The following is an 18,543-nucleotide window of genomic DNA, read 5'->3' as shown; positions in this document are numbered from 1 at the left end:
CCACATGTGGCCCATTGGGGTTCCTTGTGTGGCCTGTTAGACATTTTGTTTACTGTTCCCATGTGCAGGGTTGTCAGATTCCACTAGTTTCTGTTCGTGTATTAATACGTGAGACAAGCATGTAAAAGAAAGGCACGTGAAGTGAGGTGTGTGCTGACTGCACACAACATTTACTGTGAAGAGCCGTGCACTCTCTCCACGTCCAATCAAAGTGATGCTATGGTTCAATCAACACACCCTTCACACTCTAGGTACCCTATTCTGGGAAAAAGTCTTGGTTGTGACAATCTCACAGCCCGCTGACATGAAGGAGGGCCACTCATGCAACCCACTTACTAACCTAGGATTCTAGCCCATTGCTGTCCTAGCTTGGATTAGGGATGTTAAGTAACCAGTTACCATGTAATGCTTAGCAGGTAATGGTTAACCAGTTATCGGGGAGCAGGACCCTACCTGCGGCAGCTCTGCCGGGCTCCTGTGTGGGGCTGTCTCTTCTGGCCCCACATGGAGCTGCTGGCTCTGCTGGCTCCACGCTGGCAGCTGCTCCTATTTAACCACTTAACTCAGGGGTGGACAATAAAAAAAAAAAAAAACAGCCTCCTGGGGTAGTCCCTGGTGAGCCGCCGCTGCTATGTTTACCTGCACCATTCGTGGCCAATGTGAGCAGAGGCAAGTGTCACGGACCGGGACGCTGCTTCCTGCCACTAGCATTGGCTGCTAGGGTTGCCAGATGGTTGAACCAAAAATACTGAACTCCCCCGCCCCCCACCCCAAAAAACAAACCAACACCAGGGAAAAAATTCTGTTGAGGGAAAAAAAAAGCAGGGGGAGACCAAAGTTGTTGAGCAAAAGAAAAAAAAATTAAAATAGCATGGCCCCTTTCAGAGTGAGTGCAGACTTAGAACAGGGGAGCGGTTGAACACTAAGACCCAGGAAAGGCATTGCTTCCCCTTGGTCTTTAGGCTTTCTGCCAGTGGCCATTTTGTGTTCTTGTTCAAGCCAGAACTTAGCTTCCCTGCAGAACCAGGTAAGCTTGGGATCTGGGGGCAGGGCACTGGGGGTGTCAGGGCCCAACGGGGAGAGGGGAGGCCATGGGCGCTAGGGTTGCCAGGTGTCCGGTATTTTCGCCTCCAGGCCGGGAAAAAAAATCAGAAAATACCAGACATTTTAGGTGTCCGGTATTTTCTGAATATTTTTTACCAGACAGGGGGCAAAAATACCGGACTGTCCGGGTCAATACCGGACACCTGGCAACCCTATTGGCTGCAGATGGTGACTCGGAGCTGCAACCCTCTGATACCTGCAGGGGTACAAGTAAGCATGGAGGTAGGGGCCCAGCTGGCAGTGTTCCCTGTAAACTGTGGGGCAGCACAGCTTCACAAGTGATTAATCAACCCTGCCCAGTCAGTCAGCTCCCTGCATGGAGCCCTGAGCCTCTGACTGGGCAGGGCTGATTAATCACCTGTGAAGCTGGGCTGCTGCACAGCTTAGAGGGAACACTGCTGCCCTGCTCCAGCCTGTGAGCTGGAATTTGATGGCCCCTGAATTAACTGGTGGGATGTGGGACTTGAGCTGTTTAAGGGGGGATGGGACTCAATGTGCTCCCCAAGTGAATGCCCACTCCAAAACCCACCCCACCTCCCTACCTTCAGAGAGTCCCTTATGTTGCCTTCCTAATGTGGGAGTCAGCTCCATCCCTTGGGCAGCCTGTGTCAGGACTTGAACCCATGACCCTGCCCACCCCAAACAAGTAGTCTAACCCCTGATCCACTCCAGAACCCACCAATTAACTAAACAAACAGGATTTTACATCCCTAGCTTGAACATCATTCACATGCTAGTTTTGTGGGTCATAGCTTGGATAGTTGTTGGAGGACTGTGTTTCTGTCATGTTATACGCTCTTACACCTCAAGTTGGGTTGCAATTTACTGAGATTAAAGGAAAATTGAAGAACCTTTTCCAATGGCAACAACAATCCCAGCTGTCTTATAAAGATATTGCTTATGTGCTTTTCACTCATCTAATTACCAAAAGGCCAAAGCAAGAGAGGTGGAATGATGGAGTGAGTGAGTGAGAGAGTTAAAAAAGAAATAAAAGAATGCAAAAGAAAAAAATGGACTACTACAAAAAGGAGCAGATATGGAATTTAGCTAGGAAATAACATGGTTAAATGTCAAGTAAGAGGGAGGGGTCTCTTGAAAATCCTAATAAATTCTGAATTGGGGTCTAAAGATCTAGGCAGGCTAGAACATGGCTTTTAACCATGGTTCTAATAGACACTGGCCCCATCTATACTGATTTGCAGACTGTATTAGAAGAAGCCATTGTTGATGGGACCATATTTAAAAGAAACCTGGTTCCTATGCCAAAATAGTCAGAGGAAAGAGGATTTCATTATAATAGCAGTGGATTAGGATTTGGGAGATGTAGGTTAAGCTCCTAGTTATGCCACAGACTGGCTGTTTGACCTTGGACAAAAAAAATCACTTAATCCGTCTGTGCCTCAGTTTTCATCTAGGAAATGAAAGCAATAATATTCCATTGTCCATCTTATCTATTTAGAATGCAAGTTTTTTGAGGCAGGGACTCTCTCTCACCAGCTAGCAAAATGGAATCCTGACCAAAGTTGGGGCCCCTACGTATGATACAAATAAGAATGGTTCTTTACAGCACCTTATCCAAAAATCTCTGCTCCATTCAAGCCTCCGGGCTATGGGAAATCTATGTTCATTAAACAATTAAAGACAAAATCAGAGACTTGGAACGGAAAAAAAACTTTCAACATTGAGGGTATGTCTACGCTACAGCGTTATTTCGAAATAGTTATTTTGAAATAGCTTATTTTGAAATAACAAGTCTAGACACAAAATGCATTTCCAAATAGCATTTTGCTATTTCGAAATAGCACGTCCACACTGATAGGATGCTGAATCGCATTTAAGGCCGGCCGGAACCGGTTCTGGCAGGGCATCAGGTCAGGAGTTAGCCTCAAGCAGCAGCCACACAAGTTATCTGAGACCTGTGCTTAAAGGAACCCTCCCTCCCCAAGCAGCCAGTTCTAAAGTTTCCCTGCTTGCTTGCTTACCTCGCTGAGGGACAGCAAAGCATTTTTTTTTCCTCTGCGTGCTTTGGCTGCCCTCACTCAGGACACCACAGCACTCTGCAACATGGAGCCAGAGCTGCCCCTAGGCACTCTGGTGCTTCTCCTGGACGTGTTGCTGTGAGCCTGGCAGCATGTTCTGCAGGCAGTAACAGTCTTCCTGGTGTGCCCCACTGGGGGCTTGTGCCTCATTCCTCCCTCACATCCTTCCACTTACCCCCCCCCCCAACTCCCCTTCCTACTGTACAATAAAAGACACGTGTTCATTACAACAAAGCCTCTTTATTGAGCAAAACTGGGGTGAGGGGGAATGAATCTGAAGTGAGACTGGGGAAAGAAGTTGGGAGAGGGGAGGGTGGGAGAGGGGATGGGGAAACCTGGCAGGAGGAGGCAAGGGGAGGAAGTGGGAGGAGAAGCTCAGGGCTCAGGGTTGGGGGTCTTGCCAGCCCAACTGTCTCCCAGCACTGCGGATGCAGGGGCCTCGGCGCCCCTGGGAGTGTGGGGAGGAAGAGGTGGGAGGGGGAGGAGTGGGAGGAGGAGTAGGTGGGGAGGCAGCAGGGGCTGGAGCAGCAGGAGGCAGCAAGCTCTGCCCCAGGATTGTTGACCACCTGGGGGGCACGGACCATCCTGCCCCCCAGGATGCGGTCCATGGCATCAAAATAGGGGCAGAGGTCTGGGTCTGCCCCTGGTTGGGAGCTGCCCCTTGTGGCCCTGGCATACACCTGCCGCATCTCCTTTATTTTCATGCGAACCTGCTCCTGGGTTTGCATGTGGTCTTTGGTGGCTAGGCTGGCAGCCATCTGTCTGTAGACAATTGCGTTCCTCCATTTAGTGTGGAGATCATGGACGTTGGAGGCATCCCCCCCAAACCTGAATTAGGTCCCTGATCGCTGCACTGAACCAAACAAGTGCCTGCCTTTTCTGGCCCCTGGTAAGCTCCTGGGAGCTGGCAGACTGGTCTTGGGGAGCAGCGGAGGGCTGGCTGGCACTAGCTGCCTGGCTCATGGTGGGACCACTGGGTCAGGGGCAGTGACTGCTGGCTCTGGGCTGGCAGGCTTGGAGTTGGCACAGGCACTCTGGCCTTTAAGGGCTCCGGGGGAGGGAGGGAGAGGAGTTTTCTTGGTTGTGCCCAGAGTGGCCACCAGGGCACCCTGGGGAGGGCTGGAGGCCCTCTATTTCGAAATAAGCATCTACACAGCATTTATTTCGAAATAGCAATTTTGAAATTGGCGCTATTCCTCGTGGAATGAGGTTTACCAATTTCGAAATAAGCCCTTCGCTATTTTGATTTAATTTTGAAATAGCGGTTTGGCTGTGTAGACGCTGGTAAAGTTATTTCAAAATAACTTTGCTGTGTAGACCTACCCTGAGAGAATGGAAGACTAATTATAACAAAACAATTAGCGGATGGGGCTTTTAAAAAGACTGATGTCAGAGAACATTGTTTAGGACTTGTTCTTTTCTCAACAGAATTCACACAATTTCTGCAATAAAAGTCAATTGGCTACATTAGGTTTTACTGTCTGAAACATTTTATAGCACTCTATCCAAGAATGTGTATGTTCTATGGTCTTGTTTTCCTGCCCCTAGGCTAGATGGTTTCTCAAGTTTGGAACTGTCAGAATCCAATGTGAGATGAATGGAAAACCTAACCTGTATAAATTAAGCCTCAGAAGAATATGGATAGCCTGCCCCCACCAGACTGGCTGCATTCAGACACCTTTGAAGTTAATATTAATCTGCTGTTTGTTTTTAAAAAAATCTATTCTACGGAGAGAGATCCTGCAGCATCCTTAACTCTGGGAGCTAGAGAGAGAAAAATGCTAAAGCAGGAATGCCAAACTCATTGCTGACCAGATTCAGATGATATAGAATGAAAAGGTCCATTACAATATGAAGATATATCTGGACCTTAGGACTGCAGAGACAACCCTGTAAATGTGATATAACCTGAAGTGTCATCTCTAAGATAATCAAAGATACTGTAGCTGGTTTTTCATTATTAATCTCAATGATGTGTTAACTCTGAAGTCCAATGGTGCCACTTCAGTGAACAGATTTTCAGGTAACCAAGAGCACATAGTCGTATGACCGATTTGTGTACTCAGCTACACTGATTGTTTTAGCAATTCTGGCATTGCATCTGCAGAGAAGAAATAAGTGAAGAACAGAAAGGGAAAAAATTCTGAAAAGCATCTTGTAACATTTCCCCACAACTGAATAAAGCTGAATGCAACAAAAACTTTACCAACTACAACATTATTATATAAGGGTCATACTCTTGCTCCTTGATCTTTGCACAAATCTCCAGTGTTTATTGATGATTTTATTCTCACAGTACCTCTGTATCCAGGAATAAGAGGATGAAATGTAGCACCTGTTAGTCCCTTGTGGCTTTAAATTCTTTTAATTTAGGAATCTGTGGGAGACCCTTTGTAGATCAGGGACATAGGATATCCCTAACTCTGTAGCCTTGGTTTACAAGTCATGAGCACAAATTTAATTTGGGCCTCGAGGTAACACATTTGGCATGTCTATGCTGAAAGACCTCCCTCAACCTACGCTGTCCTAGAAAAGACAATTTGAACCATCTGTGTCTGTAAATATTTAGTTGGAAAATGTAGACTTCCTGGGAACAAATAGAAGCACAGACTTCAGATGTTTCTCTCTCTCTCTCTGAAGAGCCTGTGTCCTATCCGCTATCCCCCAGGATCCCATAGCACAAAGGTGTGTCCCTCCCCATCCTTTACCCACTGTGAAAATATTTTTACTTGGTGAAACATTAGATGAAATCATCACAATGAGATTTCCATCAGCCATTTCTAGCCAATAATTGGTGTCTGAACATTTTTACTAAGAGATCAATAGCTCTAAAATTGTTCTCCAGGATGGAGTGGGATAAGGTGACAAGCTCCTAGAGAGGAGATTACTTCCCTTGACAGCCGTATTACTACCCTTCTGCTAAGTACTGTCTCAGGAACACACTGAATTGTCCTAAAGAGGTCTCTTAGAAGTTATTGTGAGAAGGCTAATGGGAAAACAGAGGAATGGACTAAAGAAGCCTAAAATAATAGTTCAAAATCGATTTTATAAGTACAGATGACAGGTAAGCTGGAAACTCACAGCTACATTAAAGAATCAAGTCTTTCAGTGATCTGAGCACAAGTGGTAGTCATCTCTCCTAGCTAATCTGAAGAGAAGAAAAATATCAAACAAATAAAAAAAAAAAGGTCAAAATATTTAAAGAGTGAGGGTGGTGTGAGGGGAGTGATAAGCTTGGTAGATACCTGTGGGAGAGAAAATAGGAGTCCAAACTCATTGAAGGCTACATTTTTAATGGGGGTTATGTGAGGTAGCCCCATCTTAACCATTTACTTTGAAAACATCTCTTTCGTTGTCAAACTATGAGACAGATTTTAGGGAGGTAATGGGAGTGGATAGGAGTAAGGGAATCTACTCAAGACACTTAATGTCCAGCAGATGCACCTATCAACTTATTAACAGAAGCAGGAAATGTTTTGCTTTATTCACATAATTGTAGGCAACAGTCTGTCCTGCCATGCATCACTTCAACTAGGTTCTCCTCACATTCTGTGATAACAAATAGAGGTAAGTTTAAAACAATCAGCTTGGATTTATTAATAAAAATAATGAGGTTGAGTATTAAACATGTAAAGGTGTCTAAGAATGATATTTCAGCAGATAATAATTCCTCACCATACGATCCATCTTATCCTTGAACTCCCCACACCCACCAAAATTATAAAAAGAACTAGACAGCCCTAAACTAGTGTTGACAAGATTTCATTGTTGTAAAGAAAAGCAGCAGCAAGTAGAGTATATACATTCCAACACCAGAAACCTCAAAAGTAGACATTTTTTTTTAAAATCTCAGATTTTCCCCACCTTAGTTTACAAAAGAAGCATTAAAAATGGCATTAGAATACCTTTGAACTTGTGAAAGACGGCCCATAGTTCAGCAATGTCAGTGGCAAAGGTTATGTCTGTGTCGAGGACAATGACTCGCTCGAGATTGGAAGGGAGAGTCTTTGTGAGAACCAGCTTCATCAACCCATAAATCCCAGAGTAGTGTTTGTTGGGGATCCAGGATACTTCCGACTAACGGGAAAAAAAGGAGTGGGGAAAGGAAGAAAAGGGGGGAAAACAAGCTTCATTAGCGACATGTTGTTTTATAGATACAGGTTTTCACAATTTTCCTGATGCTAGTTCTCGCAATGGGGAAAGAACTACTAATGGGGGCCAGCAATAATAGGACCATACAGAGCGAGTCCTGGGCAGGCATCTGAAATGCTGGTTTTAAGCCGACCTCGGACACATATTTATTTTCTAAAAGCTTGATTCAAGAAGTTATTTGAGATGCAGCTTCACTAAATATAATTAAAATTAAACCAGCCTTTCCAACCTTATTGAATCCTTTTATGAGAAAATGTGTGTCTTGGTAAAATTAAAATACATGTTTAATCTAAAAACCCATGTGTATTTTATATTGCTTTCATTTGCAGTCCAAAGCAAAACAATTCTGTTTGCCATTCCCAGAAACTACCAACCCTGAGAAGACAGAAAAAATAAATGCTTTTCCCTTCTTTTATATTTAGTGGACTTCTGATGGTTATAGCAGGTCAACATTTCAAAATATTGGTCACTTGGAAAAACTGGACAAGAAACTGGTACAACCCTTTCCTTCGAAAGAAGATGAAGGCCTTCCCACCAAATGCCATTTCTCTATAGTTCTTACCACTGCTAACAGCTATTACGTGGCACCATATAGAAGTATCAAATATGAGTGGAGGGGACAAGGGAATTTCAAAAATTTCCAACAAAAATTTGAAACTTTTTGACCAAAAAATGCCACATAATTCAAAACCTTTCAGCAAAGTCTAACTCCCCCCCCCCCCCCCAAAGTATCTAACATGATGTGGAAACCTAAATGCCTAGCTCTAGTCTTGTTTATACTTAACATTTTAGTCAAACTAATTACATCACATGGAGTGGAGCGTGAAAAAAAATCAATCCCAGAACACCATAGTTAAATTGACTTAAGCACTGGTGTAGATGTGGCTAGTAGATAGAAAAATTCTTCTGTCAATCAGCTAGCTACCACCTTTTGAAGAGGTACATTACCTACATTGCCAGAAAAATTCTTACCATCATTGTAGGAAGCATCGACACCTCTGTAGCTAACTACTATAGCAGGGATGGGCAATAATTTTTTTCTGGGGGCACTTCAGAAATTTTTGAAGTGGCCCCGGGTTGCATAGGAAGGAGCGGGATATCAAGCAGAAGGGGCAGGGCCAAGATACTTCCGGATTCCCCACCCCTAGACAATGATTAGCCTGGGGGTGAGGGAATGCCTTTGCCCCCCACGTTCCCCCTAGGTGCCCATGGCCCTAGCATGGGAGGAGACTTCCCAGGCTCCCCTGCCCCTAGGCCAAATAGGGTCTGGGGGTGGGGGAGCACGCAAAGCCTCCTCCCACTCTCCCCCAGCCCTGTGAGCAGCGCTCTGTGCTTCAAAGCATCATGTACTCCTGGCAGGGAGGGAGGAGGCCTGGGGTCAGGGAAGCAGCAGGGCCTCCACGGGCCAGATCCACCCTTTACTATAGTGATTATAGGGTAGACATAATCTGAAAGAGCTGACTAACGTTCGATAAGACTTAGGTTTCTAAATACCAAAAGTCACCTCTGAAAATGGGACTTGTCTCCTAAGTCTTTGGTGCTTTTGAAAATTTTACCTTAGTCTCATGTTCCTCCTGTCTAATGTCTCAAAGAGCATTCACTACGTCCTTACTCAGTTTTCAGTCAAGCACGGCTTCCATTGCTTCAGTTATAAAGTTGACTCTGGGAGGACTAGGTGTGGATGGACTTCAAGGATTTGCCAGGATGCTGAGTGCTGAAGAAGTTAGTATCAGGCAGGCATGTATAAAGCTCTCCAAATTCTAACAGTGAGCAGGATTGCCTCAGATCACTTCATTAGCATGTCTGAATTACTCAGACTTTTTTTGCACCAAAGAGCCTATTTTTTTTAACCTCCAAAAAAAACGTTTCCATAAAAAAAAAAACATGACTTGGAATTTGGATGAGTGGGAGAGGAAAGCCTAGGATTAGCATCTTAGGCTGAACTATTCTAATGCACTTCTTCTACTATACATTACAAGTTTGATTTATACTATAATTAGGGCTCTGCTGATATAAGATAACCTGCTCCATTCCTTTTAAAACAGGGCACAGCTTTTCATCTATATTCTATCAGTTTTCAGCACCAGAGGCAGACCTTTACACCCCTGTGCAGTTCATTAGACAGATGGCACATACTGAAGCAACCTGCCCCATTAAAATTTTAGGGAGTAAGGTAGGAAAAATCATCATATGGTCTCAAAACAAGTCCCAAAGTGAGAAAAATTTGAACAGTAGTAAATGAAAATTAAGATTTTTTTTCTGAAGGGACCTCAACCTAGCTTCTATTTATATGCATGAAACTTTACATGTGCAATCACTTGCATATGCACTATTTTAGCACTTTCACTTGCACACAAATGCAACCACAATACACAAAACATATTTGCTCTCACAAATAGGATTTGCACATTTATTCACTAGGGCTACGTCTACACTGGCACCCTTTTCCGGAAATGCTTAAAACGGAACAGTTTTTCCCGCTATAAGTATTTCCGGAAAAGCACGTCTACATTGGCAGGATGCTTTTCCGGAAAAGGACTTTTGTCCGAATGGGAGCAGCATAGTTTTTCCGGAAAAACAATGATGATTTTACATTAGATCATCATTGCTTTTCTGGAAAAGCAAGCGGCCAGTGTAGACAGCTCGCAGCTTATTCCGGAAAAGCGGCTGCTTTTCCAGAATAAGTGGCCCAGTGTAGACACAGCCTAGAATTTGCACATGCAAGTGAGAGTACACAAACTCAGCAACCGATTCTGATCTCACTCACATAAATCATCGTAAGAGAAATTAGAATAAGAACCTTCATGAGCAAGTCACTACAGATACACAAACACAGATAATGTTCTAAGAAACCCTGGCTTTAACAGTTCTCTTCTTTGCCTTATCACTTCTCTCTTCCCATTGTCATAGTGTGCAGTATCAAGCTATGGCGCTTAGTAGACATATCTAGCTTGTTTATTACCTAGATATGCACAGTGGGTAATTCCGTAGGTATACAGGCAGTCCCCGGGTTACGTACAAGATAGGGACTGTAGGTTTGTTCTTAAGTTGAATCTGTATGTAAGTCAGAACTGACCGCCAGTTCTGACTTACATACAGAATCAACTTAAGAACCCCAGGTGTCCCCAAGTCAGCTGCTGCTGAAACTGATCAGCAGCTGATTCCAGGAAGCCCGGGGCAGAGCAACTCTGCCTCGGGCTTCCTGTAGTCAGTGCTGGTCAGTTTCAGCAGAAGCTGACTTGGGGACGCCTGGGGCAGAGCAGCTGGGGTGCTGCTGGGTTGCTCCAGTAGCGCCGCTCCTCGGTGCTACTGGACCAACCCAGCAGCACCCCATCTGCTCTGCCCCAGGCGTCCTGATTCAGCCGCTGCTGAAACTGACCAGCAGCGGCTGAATCAGGACCTGGGGCAGAGCAGCTGGGTTACCGCCGGGTTGGTCCAGTAGTGCCCAGAGCGGCGCTTCAGGACCAATCGGCAGCGCCCCAGCTGCTCTGCCCCAGGGTCCAAAACAAAAGCCTGGTCTGCTGGGGGGGGGGCACACTAGCTGCGCCCTCCGCCCCCCAGCAGACCAGGGACACGCGGAGCAGAGCCGCAGCGGCAGCGGGGTGCCGCGCCTCTGAGGCTTTGCTCAGGCAAAGCCTCAGAGGCGCGGGACCCGCCGCGGCTGCCGCTTCAGTCCCGGTGCCTGTGGTCTGCTGGGGACCGTCCCCAGCAGACCACAGGCACCGGGACTGAAGCGGCAGCCGCGGCGGGTTCCCGCACTTCTGAGGCTTTGCTCTGGCAAAGCCTCAGAAGCACGGGAACCCGCCCGGTGCCCCTGGTCTGCTGGAGACGGTCTCCAGCAGACCAGGGGCACCGGAGCAGCTTACGAACGGGGCTCTCTCGCCCCGGAGCTCGCAGGTAGCAATCCGCCACCTCGACCTCCGAGGCGAGAAAGCCCCGTTCATAAGTATGGATCCGACATAAGTCGGATCCGCGTAAGTCGGGGACTGCCTGTATAAATGAACCTTAAGAGGTCTTCAGAATTTAAATAAAATTTAAAAATTAAATAAAAATTAAAAAAAAAAAACAGGCAGAGCGGAGCATAATTGGGGTTCTAACCCTAAAATCAGACCTAAACTGAAATAATTTGTTGGTCCAGTTCTTTCCTCACCATGGTGTCAGGGGAAAAGGACCATCACAGTATTCTGTGGGTAAAAGAATATCTCCAACCCCAAATTTGGCTTTTACCTTGGGTCCTGTGCCTGAAGCCCCAGCCTAATCTGAACATGGGAACCAGCTCTGCTCCTGAACTTGTGTGATAAAAAGGGTTAATACAATTTTAAAGACTCAGGCTTGCTTTCATGAACATAATATCATCCATTCCTATGTTATTAATTTTCGATAGTATGTCCCTAGTCTAATTAGCAAAAATGCAATATTGCACTACAATACCACATAATATGCGTATGCAAATAAGACTAATAAGGCAGGGGGTCAGAAGATTCATATATATATTCAGACACTAGCAAGGGAGGAAAAAAATTGGCAAAAATCACTTTCCAGGAGTTATTAATTTATTTGCATTCACGATTCCATTCCATTTCTATTACCACTGAAATGTGTCAATGTAGGGATGAGACCCCTTGCCTGGTAATTCCTTCAGATCTGGCCTGAGAAATGACAGTCCCACAGTGCTAAACCCTGTGCATTTCAAAGGACTGCTGAAAATGACATGAGTAGTCCTCAGTCCTAGTATTCCCTCAGAGCTGGTTCCGTATGTTAGATTTATCTATGAAGCTGGATATCCATACGCATTACTTGGCTATTAATGATAAAGCTTGTAGATTAGGTGCAATGTATTTTTCTGATGTAGGATTCTCAATGCCACAAATAGGAGTTGTGAAGAGCTCCACCAATTCCTCATATTCACCTTCAACAAGGTCACCACATTGCTCCTAAAAAATGGACGAGATGCCTTCTGACATCATTAGCACTGTTTCTTGGATAAGTGGCATAATTTGCTCAGGACTTCACCAAACATCAGTAATGTGGATATTCCAAACTTATACCAAGATAACCTCTTCCTATGGCACAATACAAAGATGAAGTCTCTCTCTCTGTGTATGTTTTATATATCCACACGGAAAAAACATTAAAAGAGCACAAAGGTTGCTAAGAAAGTTAAGGACAGAATTAAAATTAAGTAAGGTTGCTTGACAAAGTCTCATAAAATTCTGCAACCTACAAGTCATCTCCTATGTTTCAGATAACATGATGAAACAGACTCTTATTTGTACAAATATTTTGGTATAGATTGCAAATCACCTTGACTTTTTTTTTACATCACGAAAAAAAATGACCCAGTTACATAACGTTTGAGAATTATTTTGCCTTACATGTAGTATCAGAGTCAGTTACATAGCAACCAATACCCCCAGAAGATATAGAACAAGTAGACAAGCAGGGGGACTGTAAAAGACGTGACTGAAAGGGAGGTGGTGATATAGTCAGTAAATTATATCACTCTCAACTCAGAGGATGCTAGGAATCATAGAAATGTAAGATTAGAAAATACCTTGAGAGGTCAGCTAGTCTAGCCTCCTGCACAAAGGGAAGATCAATTATACGTAGTCCATCCCTGGTAGGTGTATGTGTAACCTATTCGTAAAATCCTCCAGTGTCAGGAATTACATAACCTCCCTTGGAAACTTATTACAATGCTCAGCTATCCCTATAGTTGGGAAGTTATTCCTTTTATCCAACCTAAACCTCCCTTGTTGTAGATTAAGACCATTACTACTTGTCCTACCTTCAGTGGACACACAGGACAAATTATTACCATCCTATTTATAACAGCCCCTAACATACTTGAAAACTTACCAAGTCCCCCCTCAGTCGTCTTTTCTAAAGACTAATCATGCCCATTTTTAAAACCTTCCCTCATAGGTCAGGTTTTCTAAACCTCTTATTTTCGTAGCTCTTCTCCTGACTCTTTCCACATCCTTCTTAAAGGATGGCACCCAGAATTGGGGAGAGCATTCCAACTGAGGACTCTCTAATGCCTCCCCATTCATACAGTACTCCTGTTAATACACTCCAGAATGATATAGGCCTTTTTACCAACTGCATCACATTGCTGACTCATTTTCAGTTTGTGATCCACTGTAACCCCAGATCCTTTTCAGCTGTACCATTACCTAGCCCAGCCCATGATAGCCAATGTTATATTTGTGCATTTGGTTTTTCTTCCTAAGTGCAGTACTTTGCACTTGTCTTTATTGAATATGATCTTGTTGATTTCAGACCAATTCTCCGATATGCTTAGGTTATTTTGAATTCTAAGCCTGTCAGCCAAAGGGTTTACAATCCTTCCCAGTTTGATGTCATCTGCGTATTTTGTAAGTGAACTCTCAAGTCCATTACCAAGTTGTTACTGAAAATATTGAACAGTACCGGATATAGGACAGACTATTGCCCACTAGACCCATCCCCCAACTTTGACAGCAAGCCATTAATAATTATTCTGAGAGAATGTCTTTTAACCAGTTATGCATCCACCTTATAGTAATTTCATCTAGACCACATTTCCATAGTTTGCTTATGAGAATGACACGCAGGATTGTGTGAAAAACCTTACTAAAACCAAGATATATATATCACAGAAGAGACAGGTATGGGGGGAGGGGACATGTGACACCCTCCCCCGCCCCCATACTCACCAGCAGCAGCAGGGAGGAGGGAGTAGTATGATAAGCCTTAGCCCACTCCCTCAGCTGCTGGCCGCATTGTTCAAGGGAGGGACTGCCGCTCGCACTCACTGGTGGGAAGTTAGTGATGCAGCCAGCAGCTGGGGGAGCAGAAAGGGTTGCAGCCGAGTCACTCCACTTCCCCAGCGTTCAACACTTCCAGTGAGTGGGAAAGGGACAGCTGACCCCTCCTGCCTATGCCAGACCCCTGCTAATCCCGAGCAATACTGCATGGAGGCTGGGGGAAGGGGTGGAGCAAAGGTGTAGCAGAGATGGAAAGGGGCTACAGCAAGGGTGAGGAGAGGCGGGACATGGGGCATAGGTGGTGCAGGGAGGAGTCATGCCGGGATGGTCCCCTCCAGTGCCCTTTCTTATCTGTTGCCCCTGCCTATCACACCTGCACCTGTCCCACAGCCCATAGGCCAATAACCCTGTCAAAAAAAAAAAGGAAATTAGGCTAATTTGGTATGACTTGCACTTGACAAATCCATACTAGCTACTACTTATAATCCTATTGCCTTCTATATGCTTCCAAATTAAGTGTTTAATAATTTGTTTCAGTATCTTTCCAGGTTAGGCCGATCTGATCTATTCCCCAGGCTGTGTTTTCCTCTCGTTTTAAAGACAGGCACTACATCCTCTATGAGTTCTCAAAGATAATCACTAATGGTTCTGAGATTGTTTCACATAGTTCTGTAATTACCCAAGTGTGCATTTCATCAGGTCCTGCAGACTTGAATACAACTAACTTATCTAAATATCCTGTAACCTGTTCTTTCCCTCTTTTGGCTTGCATGTCTCTCTCATTGTTAATATTAATTGTATTAAAACCTTTTTAGTGAAATATACCTCAATTTCTTGGTGTCATCTGTTATTAGTTCTCCTTCCCCACTAAATAATGAATCTACATCTTCCTTCAGTGTTTGTATGTATGTCTCTTGCTAGGCAGAACTGAGTCTGTGACTTAGCTTTTCTGATTTTGTGCCTATGTGCTTGTGCTAATCTCTTGTGCTCATCCTCTTGCAATCTGACCACTCTTTGTAGATTTTTTTATTTTATTTTTCAGGTGATTAAAGAACACTTGATGGAGCCATATAGACCTCGTACTAGTCCTCGTAAATTTCCTCTGCATCAATTTGCTGTTGCACCTTTAATACAATGTTGAAGAGAAACTGCAACTGTAAACTCTCCTGAACTCCTTTTTTCCCTTTAAATTTTCTTCCCAGGGGACATTAGTAGACCGAGAAGTGGTAGATAACGTATTTTTAAAGCCCATTGTCCTTATTATATTTCTTCCACTCTCTCCTTTCCTTAGAATCATCAAATCTATCATTCCATGGTCACTTTCAACCAGATTGCCTTCAACCTTCAGGATAACCATCAAGGAAGGGTCAGGAACAATGTAAAAACAAGGTTTTTCAGCACTGAGAACAAAGGTCAGGGTGTCAAGGAATACTAACCCACATTAGACCTAATAGAACTATGGCTCTAAATTGAGTTTGGATATTAGCATGAGGAATAGGTTCAAAGCATGTGACCAAAAGAACCAAATCATGAGAAAGAAGGATTGTTTGAGTTAAACATATAGGCTGTGTCTAGACTGGCAAGTTTTTCCGCAAAATCATCTGCTTTTGTGGAAAAACTTGCCAGCTGTCTACACTGGCCACTTGAATTTCTGCAAAAGCACTGACGATCTCATGTAAGATTGTCAGTGCTTTTGCGGAAATACTATGCTGCCCCCGTTTGGGCAAATGTCTTTTTCCGAAAAACTTTTGCGCAAAAGGGCCAGTGTAGACAGCAGAGATTTGTTTTCTGCAAAAAAAACCCCGATCGCGAAAATGGCGATCGGGGCTTTTTTGCAGAAAAGCGCATCTAGATTGGCCACGGACGCTTTTCTACAAAAAGTGCTTTTGCAGAAAGGCATCCTGCCAATCTAGACGTACTTTTCCGAAAACGCTTTTAACGGAAAACTTTTCCGTTAAAATCATTTTCAGAAAATCATGCCAGTGTAGACGTAGCCATACTGACCCCTTAAATAGCAGTGTTATCTTATTTAAGGTTCGGATTGCAAAAACATGGTTAACTGGGTACTAGGTCTGTAAACAATTAGTTACATAAGCCTGTTTTGAAAGAGCTCCTTAGTCCAATAACTAGAGAAAATATAACAAACTGAGATAAGAAGAAAACCTTGAAGGGAGCAAGGTTCAGCCCTAAAAATCACTCCTCTAGGTTTAGCAAAGGTCTAGCAAAGGTCTGATAACAAGCAATGACATCACTTGTTTGTTTTGGTGTAGGAAAAACAAGGATTTTCATGGGTTTCTTATTCAGAGCTTTTCCTTGCACCTCTGGATTCACACTTTGATGGGAAGGTGGCCAGTGCTTATAACCATAGTGCTGCTAGGATATACAATATAGGTAGATATGCTTATATTTGCATTTTGTTTGGCTTTTGGACTGGTAAAGGAGTGATGAGGTGTTAAACATGAATAAAATTATTAGGAAAATTATGTCTAGTGCAACGCTAGTGTAAGCTGGTGCTTAAAAAACATGTTTAATCATGCTGAGACCATATCTGAAAAACCAGGTGGCTAAAACACCATGCCAATGGACATCCTGTCTCCCCCACTGCTCCAACTGTTGCAAAATATTAAGGAAACAAGCCTAACAGATCACAAGGCCTCAAAATAAAACAAGGCCCCCAATTGCAAATCTTCAGGATCCTTTCTTTTAATTCAGGACAGATGCTGTTGCAGAGTGAGTCACATACACTGTGCTTTCTCATGGAGCTGTCACATTCTTTTCCCCCACAAAGATGTTTAAGTCTGGTTTTGTGTACACTAGATCAACACTGACAATAGCTCTTCCGGAAGCTGAATTCTGGTGCTGTGCCAGTGCACAGAACTATAACGATAATTAAAAAAAAACAAAAACGAAGAGATCACTTCTCCCCCGCACCTGAAAGAGAACTTACAGAGGAGAATCCCTGCAGATTTTTCCATGTGGATACTGATTACCCTCTAGTTCTATATGAAGTATCTAAGGACACGTCTACACTAAAGGTTAAGATTAAGGTCCACTTAAGATTAAGGTTGCCAGATTGCTTAGCCAAAAATACTGTCCCCCCCTCCCCGCAAGCAAAAATGGGGAAATTTTTTTGTTGAACTTTGGAAGGACCATCTTGCCTCCCTCCCTGCTCCAAGCCAGACAGCTCCCCTGCAGAACCAGGTAAGCAGCAGGGGGGGGGGGGGGGGGGAGGAGAGAGGCTGGGCCCAATTGCTGACTGTGTGTAGGGTTGCCAGGTGTCCGGTATTAACCCGGACAGTCTGGTATTTTTCGCACCCTGGTCAGGAATAAAAATCAGAAAATATTGGACATTTTAGGTGTCCGGTATTTTCTGATTTTTTTTTTTTTACCGGGCAGGAGCCAAAAATACCAGACTGTCCAGGTCAATACCGGACACCCGGCAACCCTACTTAAGATACCAATATTCATCTTCTGCGTAGTGTAGACATGGCCTCAATGAGCATAAGAGGTGGGAAGCACATAGTCCTAGTAATCTGCAGATATTCTGCACTCATTAAAAAAACCCTCAGCCCCACTGGGTTCAATGGAACTTAAAATATATGCTTTTGAGGTACATGGAGGGGCTGAGCTAAGCAGAAAGAGGAGGGGCCAAACTGAGGGCAGTCCCAGGCCAGGCTCTGACTGGCTTTCCAGTAAGAGAGGAAAGAGGGAACATGGAGCAGTAGGGGAGGGGCAGAGCTCTCTAATCAATGCGGGGGAGGGGGGGGGGCACAATGAGAGAAGGTTATAGTGTTGCTGTGGTTGTAGGTTAGAAAAGAGGTCCCACGTAAGAAAAGAAAAAAGGGCAGGTTATGGGGTAGAGGGGCACTGTGAAATTGTCTAGGAGCTTGGGATCTGATTTTAAACCTGTTTGAAGGCCCATCCAAATATCAGTATACTCCTGATTGTAAAAGCTGAAAACTTCCCAATGCTAAGGGTTATTAATTCTTCTGAATTAGTCTTTCATACTGAGTGTGTGCTTTAACTATGATCTCCTAGCCAACTTTCTCACCTCTTTCCCTCCTTGGTATATCACTATCTACATATAAAAAAAAATGTAGCAGTTTTCACATAGTAAGGTAAAATATATGAAAATACAGACTTCATAAATAAATCCTAACCCTAATGCTGGGTTCTATGTAAGCATGCTAAGGAAACAGGGAGACCGACAGACTTGCTGGGCCCCTGGGGAAGGTGGGTGGCTCTGAGTTTCTGGAAGGGGCAGGGCCATGGACAGAAGGGGCATGGTTGAGTGCAGCCAGCCCTCAGCACTGCCCAGAGTGCACCACCCTGCCAATCTCCATCCCCTACACAGCCCTTAGAGCTACCTGGAGCGCACGATGTGACGCTCCAGCAGTGGCAGCAGCAGTGCCTGGGAGATACAGGCCTTTTTGAATTGCTAGATTCTAGAGAAATTGCCCTCCTAACCCTCTCCCCACCCACCCCCACACCCGTTTGTG

At 44.3% G+C, this 18,543-nt stretch overlaps 1 protein-coding gene across 7 annotated transcripts in view; it reads right to left on the bottom strand.

The window, feature by feature from the left end:
• LARGE1 (LARGE xylosyl- and glucuronyltransferase 1) overlaps positions 1-18,543 on the bottom strand; it is a 499,616-nt gene that overhangs the window by 165,012 nt on the left and 316,061 nt on the right. For all 7 annotated transcript variants that reach the window (XM_025178894.3, XM_025178889.3, XM_089781534.1 and 4 more), the window contains one exon: positions 7,049-7,220. In XM_025178894.3, coding sequence (XP_025034679.1) covers positions 7,049-7,220 — 172 coding nt within the window. The remainder of the gene's footprint in view (positions 1-7,048; positions 7,221-18,543) is intronic.

This window comes from Pelodiscus sinensis, chromosome 1 (assembly GCF_052426305.1).
Source record: "Pelodiscus sinensis isolate ZL-2025 chromosome 1, ASM5242630v1, whole genome shotgun sequence".
Lineage (NCBI taxonomy): Eukaryota > Metazoa > Chordata > Testudines > Trionychidae > Pelodiscus > Pelodiscus sinensis.
The sequence above is the reverse complement of the archived record's forward strand: the minus strand, read 5'-3'. Positions and strand labels throughout refer to the sequence as shown.